The sequence below is a fragment of the Rattus rattus genome, chromosome 12 (assembly GCF_011064425.1).
Source record: "Rattus rattus isolate New Zealand chromosome 12, Rrattus_CSIRO_v1, whole genome shotgun sequence".
Taxonomy (NCBI): Eukaryota; Metazoa; Chordata; class Mammalia; order Rodentia; family Muridae; genus Rattus; species Rattus rattus.
The window spans coordinates 46,431,322-46,445,349 of NC_046165.1; the positions used below are offsets into that span (position 1 = coordinate 46,431,322).

A 14,028-nucleotide genomic window follows, 5' to 3' on the forward strand; every position below is an offset into this window, starting at 1 on the left:
TGAGCCATCGCCATGCAAGAACATAGCTCCAGATGGCGGGAGGGGGAGGGGCGGCTGGTACCGCTGCCGTCAGGATTATTTTTTGATCATCAGCACAGTGTATCCCAAAGAGAGGCCGGTCTTTCTTTGGTACCGAGAACGATAATTTCAACTAATTAATTTGTTCTGCTGAACTGACAGCCGCTGAGGACGTGTCTGCATGTAAGCATATCTGTAGCTCCTTTCCTGGGGTTCTCTCCTGAAAGAGCGACAGCTAGTTGGGTAGGTACAAAATAAGTTGTTCCGGTTCCAGCGACCGAGACTGTATGACAATGAAAAACAAGACGCTACAATGCACAACACACCAGACACTGGACCCTTATCGCACTCGGCACACATGTGTTAGGTGCCAGCCTCTCCCCGGACACCTGGATTTGTGCAAATTCAATTCCGCTCTTCCCGGAAGGAAATGGCCTTAAAATGGAAGCAGACCTAGAAAGAACCATGAAACAAAGCAAAAAGAAATGCACTGCTGAACGTAAGTCCCAACAATAACCCAGAAAGACAAAGCAAGAAAGGCAAGCATGAGAAATGAATATCTAAGGCTTTTAAGTATAACCATAAAAGCCCTCCAAAGAGAGGAAGTGGATCTTCTCCAGGCAAGGAAAACTGGGCACTTCCAGCAAATGGGAAGATAACACCTTGAGACGTCAAGAATGGAACGTGTAAACACTGGTCTGGTAGCCTGTTACCTGTGAGGAATCCATTGCAAACAAAGGACCACCGGGCAGTCAGGAGATAGGAAGCATGGTGTGCCGGGGAAGTACCTTCAGGGACTAATACTGGGAGCCCAGTCTACCCAGAGACTTAGAGCAGCGGTCATCTCCCCCCCCTCCTCCCCCCCCATAGAGATAAGATCAGCTGTGTGACGCTATTTTCCAGCACCCTGCATATCAAAGGAGCCCTGGTACCACAGTCGGGTGCATGCAAAGCTGCAGAAGCATTGAGAAGGGATGAGGCTAGGGCAAAAGACCAGCTCCAAAGCAACTCCAGAGTGCACTAATTGAAAATGAAGATGGGGCGGTTTTGAAATCATGTCCGATTCCGACTGTGGCGTGTACAGACACGGTTCAGCCTGACTGCTTCGTGTAAACATTCAAGTGCCATCGCCTGGTGGGATGAATTTCTCCCAGGAGAGGATGTTCTCTCAGCTCAACTGGAGGCGAAGCATAGTGGAAGCAGAAGGGCTGAGGCTAGAACAGGAAAAGAAATGCTGCCATTGAATGTTTGCTGCAAAAGGCTTTGAGGGGATGGGGGAGCCTAAAGGGGCCTGGTTCCGAGGCTCCCAGTCAGAAGGGGGTACCTCAGCTGAAGGACAGAGATGACCTTGGCCAGCAAGAATGATGAGAAAAGATTGAAAGGATACTGGGAAAGACAGAGATGTCCAACCAAGTAGAAGGAAATAGGCATTGAGGGGTGAAATGGGAGAGTCAAGTAAATGACAACAGTGGGATGGAACACTTACGGAAAATGATACACAGTATGACTAAGCTCCCATTAACTAGTGCCTCCAAGTGTCGATATTAACAGAGTCCAGCTCTACCATCTTTAATTTCACTATCTTCTATCATTCACTTAGAAACATTTCACATCAACTATCAACTCTCTTTGAGAGAGAGAGCGAAAAACAAAGCTTTTCTTTTGCTAAAGGTTTGATTACTATAGAAAATGTAGGAACTACAAAACGGATAAAGGAACACAATTATTCAGAAGACTCCCCCGCAGAGATACGTCCCTGTATTTTCTTCCTGATTAAACACACAACAGATTACCACTTATCACCTTGAGTCACATGATCAGATCGGCATGTGCCAGACATTAGGATCAACTCTTGTCATGCTTCCTCTCATTTGATCCTAACCAAATGTCACAAGGCAAATACCAGCCCCAACAAACACAGCACACAAGGTTGGGGCAAGGAAGCCATCTACACAAGGCACAGTAACAGGAGATGGGTTTAAAAAAAAAATCTGTCTGTGCTCTATTTTTAATCTATGTTTTCATTTTCACAAATGTGAACATAGTCCTGCCATTAAAATATGCTGGCAACTACCAAATGGACGTCCAGAATCTTCCAGTCTTCTGCCAGGGAACAAATCATTTCAAAATTTCATTAACCATCTGTAAAGGTTTGTATTTGTGGCCCCGTTGGAGTAGGTGTGTCACTGTGGGGGTGGGCTTTAAGACGCTCAGCCTAGCTGCCTGGGAGTCCGTATTCTGCTGGCAGCCTTCAGATGAAGATGTAGAACTCTCAGCTTCTCCTGCACCATGCCTGCCATGTTCCTACCTTGTTAATAATAGACTGAACCTCTGAACCTATAAGCCAGTCCCAAATATATGTCCTTTATAAGACTTGCTTTGGTCACGGTATCTGTTCACAGAAGTATGACCCTAACTAAGAGACCATCTCTGGTTATTTCTCATAGCAAATGCATATCTTTGCCAGGTATGATGTTCTTACGTGTTCATCTTCCCAGTGCTCAATAGGCTAGGCTGAGCTATTTATTTCCTAGTATGACACTCTATTAAAAAAAATATAGGTAGATAGATAGATAGATAGATAGATAGATAGATAGATAGATAGATGGATGATAGATATAAACAAATACCATTTACATTTTGACACTCGATAGTGCCCAAGAGCCTCTCACTTTCCCCTGGCTGCAGCAATAGCATTAAGTTTGTATACATTGTATTGAAAACACTTCTGTAAGTTCCTGCCCCAGCAAACACAGAAATCAGTAGTATTGGTTTTATAAAGTTTCTCACTTAATTTCTCCATTATTCTCAGAGTTGAGATTTAGAAAGGAATTTTCAAAGTATTTTAAATTTCACTGGAACTAAACTCACAAATTATTTCGGATGCCACAGTAGTCTCTACAATGTTGGGTTTTTCCACCTGGAGACACTTTGTTTATTCAGATGGACTTTTATGGATAAAGGAAAGTTATGCTTTGGTTTGTTTGTTTAACACAGTGAAGTCTGCGGACTCCTTTTTACCTTACTCCATTTTCTAATCAGTCTTCACTGGCATTTGAAAGAGTGATAAATCTTGATAAATCTCTTGTAGCCCACTCTCATGGGCTTCTTCAGTCTGACTAATCATGCTTCACCAGACTCTTTTGGGTCGTGTAGGCAAATTGCTGCCATCCACAAATATTAGCTTATGTCCAACAATTAGAAGAGCTCCTTTTAAATTTTCCTTTCTTGCCTTTTCAAGGTGGCTAAAATAACCCTCAAAGCTTGTTCCATGCAATGTTAACAGTTTTCTATCAAATAGCCTGACGAACCCTGCATCAGAGTTCCAGAGTGAGCTTGGTTTATGTGGTCGGATCTCAAGCATCTTTGTCTTGTCCTTTTCTGCTATTTTGGCACTAATAATGCATACACTGGGTTTGGGGGTTGGAAAGTGATATGTATGTTTGGAATATCTTTTTATTATAGTTTACTAAAATTCTGTTTAATTGACAGAACTTAAAAATCTGTCATTTTTTCCCCCCTGCACCTTAAAAGATGGTCAAATATATTTTCTTGGTAGTTTTTCTAATTGCAAAAATGAAATATAAAAAAATTCCATTTTGGTTGGTTATCTTTGCATTCTTAGAATAAACTCTTTTGTCTTGGTAAATTATTATTTAAGAGAAAAATTATACTTTGATTTCCTTTTCAATATTAAATCTTAATCTTTTGAAACATGTCTAAAAGATCTGTACTTCTTTGTGTGTGTGTGTATGTGTACACTTACATGCACACGGATTTAAACAATAGCTAAAAGAAAGCCAAAAAAGTGTAATTCTTTTCCTTGATCTGAAACAGTTTTTAAGCTCAAGGAAAAAAAATATTAATCCACTCTGTCAAAATTCCAAAGAACTTACCTCTAAAATAAGCTTAGTCTGTTGGAAGGCAAGGAACTCCCAGAATACTTTCCAAATCAAGGCATTTTCATTTGTCTTTGTGAGTTTCTAACTCTGTCTTTTTACATCCTCCTAGAAAGTCAGCCCCTTCCTGTAGATTTCCAATTTACCAGCACTGCCTACCTGCAGCAGCTGGAGCTTAATCCTCCCACAACTACATCTCTGGCCTCTCAGTTCTAATGTTTTATGTTTGTATTGGTGTGTTTAATCTCCCCGATCCAGCTTACTGCAGATGCCCTCATCCCTTGACTTTATCTCAGAATGCGTGGCTGGAGTATCAAAAGAGCAGCTTTGCAAAGTTTCTAATTATTAAGTTATTAATTTCTGTTTTTAATCTTAATTACTTCCTTTAGTTTCACTTATGTTGCTGCTGTAAATTCCTTGGTGCAGAATTCATCTCTCTCTCTCTCTTTCTCTCTCTCTCTCTCTCTCTCTCTCTCTCTCTCTCCCTCTCTCTCCCCACCTCTCTCTCTCCCTCCCTCCCTCTCTCTCTCCCCTCCTCTCTCTCTCTCTCTCTCTCTCTCTCTCTCTCTCTCTCCCTCTCTCTCTCTCTATTAAATGGATTTAAAAGTTATAATTTCCTTTCTCTAAGCACAGCTCTGCATGCATTTCCCATAAGGTGCCAGTATACTACTACTTTTTTTATGGCCTCCGTAAACCATTTTGCCTCCTAACTGCTTTAATGTTTTCCTGGTTTTCTTTGTTATCTTTCTACTTTTTAAATTAAACCAATAACCATGCAAAACTCAGGAAGTACAGTCAGGCTATGAGGGACTATAGAAAAGGCCAGAAACGGGAAGAGAACAGGGTCCATTACACAGAAGCCCCTATGGGGAGGATACACTAGAGCTGGGTGAACCATGCCTCCAAGGGAGAAGGGGCTTCGTACAGGAATACTGCAGTCTCTGCCGAGAGCACCAGCTGGGGAAAAAAGAGCCAGGGCACTGTGGTGTGGGTTCTTCCCTCAGGCACTAGACCTGAACAAAGGAGGAGAGAATGAGCTCAGAGAAAACAGGGCAGTATGCCAGGTACCTGTGACCATGGAACAAGACACCCCACATAAGGACAGTGGCTGCTTATCTTGGGTGTCAGCATGTCCAGACAAACATAAGCAAGGATCACCATATTAAGGAACAAATGCATAGGAGATCAAATCAGGGAAATGCAGTTGGTATAATAGTCTTTAATAACTGGACAGTCGCCGCCATCATTAGAGAGACGAGAATGTTAGACTCATAAAGCAAAACGCTGCTACGATAAGGCAAATGGGCAGTTTGAGTAAACAAATGAATTCAGTCAATGTGTCGGGAGAGCAGAGTGGAGTGTGCTAAGAGAATGTCGTCGGTGGGAAGATCCAGGACCTTCTTCAGAACGAGATGCAAAGGGAGGAAGCAAAGGAAACAATGAAGATGTGTGGAGATGTGACCCTGGGCGTCCAGAACCCAGTTGACAGATGTCCTGGGAATGGCAAACCGAGATAGAACAGGGGGATAAACATGGAGAGAAAGCCAGGGAGATAGATGCATGCATCCTCAGATCCGAAGAGACAAGCGAAGGTGGCACAGAAGATTAAAAACAGAAATAGAAGCGCCATAAATCTTCTCATAATTCTGGAGGGGAGGGGAAGGAAATGATTAATAACCACAACAGAGGAAATGCAGCCAGAGATCATAAAAATAAAGAGAATACTGTGAATGGAATGTCAGTTACGTGGTGAGAGTACAAATATGTGCAAATGAACTGCCAACCACAGGAAATGAGGACGTACCAGTCCGCAAATGAAAAGAGACCGCGAAACAGGGCAAGAGGGAAGCCAGCTCCTTTTACCACGACGAATATATTTTAAACCAGGGACACAGAACGGTAAAAACTAAGCCAAAAGATAGAGAAAGCACCACACAAACACAAGAACAATGGGGTGCAGGAAATATTAGATAAAACACAGAGAGACAAGAAGGAAACCACCTGAAAGGTAATTAATGAGAAGAACAGACTATTTCAAAGCAATAAACAATCTACACTGAATGGCAAACTCAGCCTTAGCAGCACTGAGCAAATCTACGGCCTATGTTCATGGTGAACACCAGTCAAGGGGAAGTGGAAGTCCCCTGCACACTGTGATGTGTTAAGATTACACCCTTGGCCTGGCATGGTCTCTCCATTTTCTGACACATGGCCCTTGCAAAATGGACTGAAATCCTGGAGAGGAGCTGAGGATGTAGAAGAAAACTAGGTACTCGGCACAGAGAGGGACCACACTGCAGGCCTCATCGCTTTGCATCTGTTTTCCTACAGCACCAATTACTGCGCTGTCCTGAGTGTCTCTACAATTAAAAGCACAATGCTCTGCTTCTCAGCCCCCTTTTAATTGTCTATATGCTCCACTGTCTGAGCCTGCTTACCAAAAGCAGTTTTGACCATCAGATCGCAACCCCAAATTGTTTTAGTTGCCAGACTCCAAATTTTAAATCGTGAAATCCCATTAGTAAGTTAGAAGGTTCTGCACTACACCCACTGGTTCCTATCGCTCGAAGTGTGCGGAGTGTGTCACACGTACGTACAGACTTTTAGACTGGTTTCATAAAGCCTGCTTCATTCAAGGCATTGGAATCTTCTCTGGATGCCATCAGTGACTTCACAGATCCTTGGTTACTACGTGAGGCTGGTTGTGTTTTGTGTTCCTGTGTGTGTTAGCATCTTCTCTGTGAACTGTCATCACTAACTGTGGGCCATTGTTGGGCTGCATCCCATAAAAGTTGTAGCTGGAAGGAGCCACTTCCATAGAGGAAACCTAGAATTCACCCTTGTTTGTAAAGTGCGGTCGGTTTTTCCAACTTTTAGTTTTCAGAATCGAAGCACTTCTGTTCACCAAGCCTTCAAAAGTTCATGATACTTGAAGCAATTTGCAATAACGAGGAAGACCTCGTAAATACCTTCTGATGTCCGTCCCTCGTCTTTTGCAGTTTTTGGTTGCCTTCCTTCTGCGGAGAATCCTTGTGTGCTTGGCTACCAGCCTGTAAAGGGACAAGTGGAGAAGCGTCACCCTCAGTGTATTAATCTTCCTACCAAGGGACTGCTGCTAATAACTCAGCCTCCGCGTGAAGCGTTCACAAAGCTTTCTATGCACACTTGCTTACTGAGTGATTTATGCACACATCTGAAGACATCCCTTGGGATATATAAAAAGAAGGCTAGTGTAAGCACAATCATCCAGCACATTTTAAAGGATGATTTAAATGTTTGTTTAATTAAGCTATAAAAAATTTTTTTCCCTTGGTGATAACCAACATAATTCATCCCTTTGGAAAGCTGAAGATGTTTTTAAGATCATTCTATCCGACTGATTGTTCCCTCTCACAGACAAGCGGTGATGGTACTGGCTTTAGAATCACTGCTGTGGCCACTGCTCGTTAGTGGTACCCTACTAAACTCTGTCAACGGGTGATTGATACAACTGTAATTCCAAAGATGTACTTCTTTCTAAGCTTTTATCTGTACCCAAAACACAGTCCCGTTGCCAAGAAGAGACGATGAAAAGCCTGTTCTGGAGCACAGGAGCTTTGGAAGAGCCAGCTCCTTCAACAGAATGCCTTGCAGTCTTTCTGACTCACCATTGTGGGCCTGGCCTAGGAGCCAACTCTTGTGGAATGTATGAGATTTCAAGTAGTAATGGTCCCTGACTTATAGTTCACTTGTGAGGGTTCTCCCCACCCCCGACTTTATGGTTGTACAGAAATGATGTGCATGCAGTAGAATTGAGTTCTGATCCTCTCACTGGCTGGTGATATGTAGTAGCACATTACCTCTGGATGCTTGGCAGGGAGCAAGCCGCAGATCCCATCAGCCACGCAATCAGGAAGATAAACAACTGACACTCCACGGCCTGTGATGTTGCTAAGCTAGGATGTTCACTGAGTTACATATATTAAATACATTCTGATTTGTAATATTTTCAAATTGGGACAAGGTTTGCCTGGGTGTAGCCCCATCGTGAGCCTAGACTATCTATTTCCTTCATGTGTCATGTGGTTTTTCTACTTCACACTGACCTTGAAAGCCCAGCCACCTAAAGGCAAGAAGTACAATCTGGTAACCTAATGCTCCAGAAACTCCACTCCTGGGAGCAGTGTGTGAGGAAGTCACATATTTCAGACCCCATTCTCCGGACTAATAATCCAGAGAGTCCACGGAGGCCGCCTCCCCCTGTTCCTTTACTATAATTTTTCTCAAGTACTTCTTAGATCATCCCCCGATTCTAATAACTATAAAAATCCATCTACCACCAAGCAGTAAGAACCTCTCTTCAGGGAGGGAGAGAAGCTTTCAGAATCACATCAGGAAGAAGTACCAGCGAGACTAGCAGAGCGCCATGTGTTCAGAAATCCTTCACATGCCCAAAGCCTATTTTATCACATAAGCAACCTACACACCACGACTTTCTCTTATCTATACCTCCAAACAACGGAGCTGTGATAAGCCACAGCGGGTGGGTAGCAGCTCTCTTGTTCCCCTTCCATTTACATTAGAGAAAGCCAGTCTTAGTCACAAATAGTCCACATCGGATTCAGGAGCAAAGAAGAATGTAGGTGAATACTATGGTTGAAACAAGGAACAAGAATTCTACTCAAGTACATTTTTAATATGTATATACTTTATCATTATGTTATATATAGGTATATGTATATACTTTATATATTATTACTTTATCATTATGCTATATATATGTATATACTTTATATATCATATACTTTATCATTACACTCTATATATGTATATACATACTTTATATATTATATATACTTTGTCATTATACTATATATGTATATACTTTATATATTACTACTTTATCATTACACTATATATGTATGCATATATACTTTATATATTACATACTTTATCATTACTCTGAATCGGGATATGAATCTTATTTTTCAGTTGCAACATACGTTGCAATATGAGATACAACATAGGAGAAGCCATAGAAAAGGCTACAAGAACCTGGGAGTCATGTTGTACCTTAGCCAAGGAAAGCCCAGAGTTACCTGCAACCCTAATGCATGCTTACCCTGCTGGGGTCTCTAAGCAGGACTGGAAGTTTCTGTTTAAAAAAAAAAATACAGAAGAAAATATATTTTATTTTCTACTTTTTCCTTAGTTCTTAATACTAGCCAAATTCGATCCTAAATTCTAATACTATATAAATTCTATACAAATTCTAATGCTAAACCATGGCATTCACATAATTTCGTGGTATTAAATATTCACTTGATATAATAATAGACTAAAGTTTTGTCATCAAAGCAAAACACAACTTCAACCATTATAAGCTATACTTACAATACATTTATTGGTAAAAGATACCGAGCCTCCTGTGTGAAGTATTACGTCAAACGAGATGCCAGATTTTAGTAACTGTTGTGGTGACCTTCCTTCACACTGCGAGAAGGGGTGCCTCTGTATTGTCAATTGTTAATACTGTACCGGTCAAACCAGTAGCTGGCAAAGGGCAGAAGATGAGCAGGGTAGACCAGTTACTTTTCTCTCTGCTCTGCAAAGTATCCGACAAGATGCACTTTAAAGGAGGAGGGTGTATTCTGGCTTGGTTTACAGACCCACTCCTCCACGGCGGGAAGAGCACAGTGACCTGAGCGGGAAGCTTGCTGTCACGTGCAGCCACGGTCAGGAAGAAGAGAATGAACAGAGAGTGGAGCCAGGCTACAAAACCTCAAGGCCCACCCCAGTTATCCACTTCCTTCTGCAAAGCTCCACCTTCTAAAGCAGTGATTTTCAACCTTCCTAATGCTGTGACCTTTTAATACAATTTGTTATGTTGCAGTGAACCCCAGCCATAAAAAATAATTTCATTGCTGTAATTTTGCTACTGTTATGGATTGTAAATTAAATATCTAATATACAGGATATCTGATAGGTGACCCGTGTGAAAGGGTTGGTCCACCCCCAAAGGGGGTCCTGACTCACAGGTTAAGAACTGCTGTTCTAAAGTTCCCATGACCTTTCCAAACACCATCAGCAACTGGGGAACAATCGCTCAAATACATGAGCCTATGGGAGACACTTCACATTCAACACACACACACACACACACACACACACACACACACACACACACACACACGACAAGCATTTTATTTTCCTTTCTTCAGAGCTGCATGGGGGCAGAAGAAATGAATGCACCAGTTACTTGGGAAGCCGGATGGGTCATAGGAAGATGAAGGAAAGGAATTATTAAAGTGGAAGCAGATGCCGTTTCCCTCATGCCCTGGCACTTGCTAATTCTCTCAGTGCTACCAGGAAATTCAAGGTGTATTCTCTGGGGGTGAGGGGATGAGAGCAGGCGTAGCACGTACAGAAGGCTGCAATGGTGAACTGCGTGGCTGAAACAGCTGTATAAAACCCTGCACCCTGGTGCCTTCCGTGGAGTTCACCCCATCTCCTGCACTGTTGCTGCCCAGAGGAAAGAGCAGCTGTATTCTTTCAAAGCATCAAAGACAGATTCCTAGAAAACGGAGATTCCCCTCCTCCGTGAAAATGATTGAGTCAGTAAAGCACTTAGTGCTTGGAGTCAGGAAAACGTGTCAGCAGGCAGGGGTTAAAAGTACCTGACAATAAATTCAAGGAGGAGGAAAAAAATGTTCAAAAGAAAGGGTAAGAAAATAAATCCAGGTGGCCTGGGATTAGAGGAATAGGAATTCTATAAGGAGAAAATGAAGGGGAATGAATGGAAAAAGATAACACTAGAAAGTCATCTAGAACTAGAAATGAGTTTCCAAATTGAAAATGAATAGTAAAAAGCCCTCGTACTCAGTCACACCATTACAGAATATCAGGAGAGTAAAGGAGGATGTTAAATTATTCCCAGGGAAAGCAGGTTTCAAAAGCTCCTGTAAGAACTGAAATCCAGACGCCCTGGGAGCCCCAGGAGTGGAAGCCCAGGACCATCAAAGTTCAGAAGTAACTCCTTCTGGTTTGGAACAGTCTCCAGTTAAGCTGCAGGTGCAGTAGGAGGGGCTAATAAAGACTAACTTGGTCACAGGAGGACACGAACACGCTTGCCTTCTGTGCATCTTCTTTGCTATTAGATGAGATGTTACCTTAAGACAAAGAAGCAAGGCAGGAAAGCACAGCCAAGGAGATTCAGAGACCAGAGGATAAAAAAGCAATAAAGGAAGGCAATTCCCAAGACATCCTCAGAGCATTCTCAACCTCCGTGGCATTTCACAGCTACCTCGGGTGCTTTAAAAACCCTCAGGTCCGGGTCACACCGTGGCTGCATCCCTCGGGGGTGTGACCTAGACATGAACAAGTTTTAAAGCTCCCCAGATTGGTTCGCTGGGCAGAAGAGGCTCTGACCTGTCATGCTAAAGGAAAGTTCCAGAAGAACCCCTGTGCTGAGGACCAGGAACAGGCTGCATTCAGAGCTGCAGTGAAATGAAATCTGAACAGGGTCAAGATAGCACTGGCAAGCTAGCCGACGGTCACAAAATGGAAAATGTGTGGAAACCTTAATCAAGAAGCAGTAGGAAGGACTGCCAAGAACAATTTCTTTTAAACATTTGATTAAGAATGCAAAAATAAAATAGAATCTTTTCAAATGTTTACAAGTTGTAAGAGACAGAAAATATAACCAGAATATACTATCTGGCCAAGAAAACAAACAAACAAACAAACAAACAAACAACCCCACTCAGGTAGGCCATAATACTGGAAAACCTGAGACACTGGTGTTATTGAGAAAAATGACAAGAAATGAGTTAGCAAGAACTGAAAGTCATCAAGAGATAGCAATATGTACATGTCAATGGATGTTGCCAAAGTCCAAAGGGGTACAAAATGGCTTTCCAGAGGCCACCCCAATTTCTAGACTATGTTAATATCACTACCTATGACAAAAGGCACAGCCAAAATGAAGGATCCTGAGATAGGAGACTAGTTTATATTGATTAAATAAACCCAATGTAATTCCAAGGGTCTGCAGAACAATGGAGCAAGTTGGTCAGAGCAGAGAGAAGGAAGAATAAGATGTCAGGTTGATGAAGCGTGGGACAGGCAACCAGTGAATTCCTACACTCACAGAGGTCACGAAAGGCAAGACGCAGATGTCCACAGTCTCCACAAAATAAACCAGTCCCACAGATTTTCAGCGCTTTTAGAATCATTTTAAATTTTTTACTCCCAGGTGTGTAAAAGAATAATTGGATTTGCTTATGTGGAGACATCCTCAGTGCAGCCCTTCTCAGCCTTGGCTGCACTTCATAGCTACCCACTGTTAGTCTACAGTGGCTTGTTCCAGCAGCAACAGAAAATACAAGGACTTTGTAGTGTTTAGGTACAAACAGGATGAAACAGAATGGAGAGAGCATAGCTATATGAGCATCATGTGACATGTTAAAGGAAGGAACATATGCCCCATGGATTTAAAAATACAAACACATCCTATAGAGTGTGTAGAGTTGCAGAGGGAGTAGATAACCACACGGCAGCTTCCCTCCAGCCTAAGCGTGCACATGGATCACCCGAATTAAACAGCAAGTTCACACTCAGGTCTGTGTTAGGACTTGAAATGTATCTGCATCTCGGTAAGTTCCCAGATGACCAGCGCTGCAGGGCAAGGCTCACGCTTGAAGTAGCAAAAGTCTAGACTGGTTCTCTGGACATTAGAGGCTGTTGAGGGGGGGTGGGCATCTAAAGAGACAGGAGCAAGGAGCCAGGGTGAGGAAGGGAGAGAGAAAGGCAGAGGTGTGGAGAGAAGAAAGAGCATTTCACCTAGCTATGCCATTTTGACTTTATCTTTCAAGATACTGGAAGCCACTAAAAGACTTTGAGGCACATAAGACAGGGCTGTAATTTTAGTGGCACAGGTATCATGGGAGCAAACAACCACTTTTTTAATCGGATGTAGGCCCCTTTGTACAAAATGAAGCCCATGTGAGTCACCATTATTGGACCAAAAACCTATGGCTAAACAGTTCATAGGCCCAGAGGTGAAACTACTATTAATATGTTGCTAAACTGACATGGTATTAGACTGGTCCCCAGTGACTCACTATACCCATAGATCAGTGCATCTCTCCAACCCCATCCGAGAAGCTTCTATCAGCAATACTGATCAACACAGAGACCCATAGCTGGCAATGGCGTAGAATATGGGAGACAATGGAACGCTCAGCTCTAAATGAAATCTCTACACACAGCCTTCCTCCCAGTGCTCAGGGGTCTTTGTGGAAGAGAGAGTGGAAAGACGTGAGAGACAAAGCAGTAGCTCAGTCAGGAAACTGTCTTCTGGATCAAGCAGGGGCACAGGGACTCACAAGACCTATGCAAGCTCAAGTCAGACCAAAGCCTTAACGGAGACAGTTGGCAGTAAGCCCCACACCTGAGAGGCTATTAGCAACTCACTGTTGCAGGATATTTGATCACACTGTAAACCCGAGAAGGAGCATCAGCCCCCGAGTCTTTATTGGTAAAATCAGTTTGAGATTTTGTTTAAAACAAAAATTAATAGTTGCTGGGAGAAGAAGAGCTAGCTTTCTCTAATAAGAATGTAGCCCCTAGTAAGTTGACCATGACTTAGTAGGAGGGCAAACATCCAAGAATAATTGAGCTGCACAAATAGGAATAGATAAAAAAAGAAAAGACACAATGATGGGAGGGAAAGGATAAACATGGATCATAGTAAATATGAGCAAAATGCACTGTGTTGAAATTCTCAAAGAAATATATATATTCACATATATATGCTTTGTGTACATTATATATATACTTTGTGTTACATATACATATGTACATACATACAAAATTTTTAAATGTATCTGAAAATATCCATTGCTAATTGCTGGGAAGGAAGGCTTTCTGTCCCCACCTAAACCCCAACTCATACTTACTAGAGGGTGTGACACCATCTATGTGTAAGTGGATTCTGTAAATTCCTTTTTGTCTTGAGTCCTAAAGCTCAGAAGGCTTTATTCTAACACACAAAGGAATTTTCTGGCACCCTCTTTTATCTATAGTATTTATAAAATCCCTTATCTTCCAACGGTGGATAGATGTTCAAATT

General features: G+C 42.3%; 1 protein-coding gene across 1 annotated transcript in view; it reads right to left on the minus strand.

The window, feature by feature from the left end:
* Epsti1 (epithelial stromal interaction 1) overlaps nucleotides 1-14,028 on the minus strand; it is a 97,996-nt gene that overhangs the window by 20,224 nt on the left and 63,744 nt on the right. Inside the window, 2 exon segments of the mRNA XM_032918086.1 lie at nucleotides 6,887-6,967; nucleotides 9,019-9,051. Coding sequence (XP_032773977.1) covers nucleotides 6,887-6,967; nucleotides 9,019-9,051 — 114 coding nt within the window.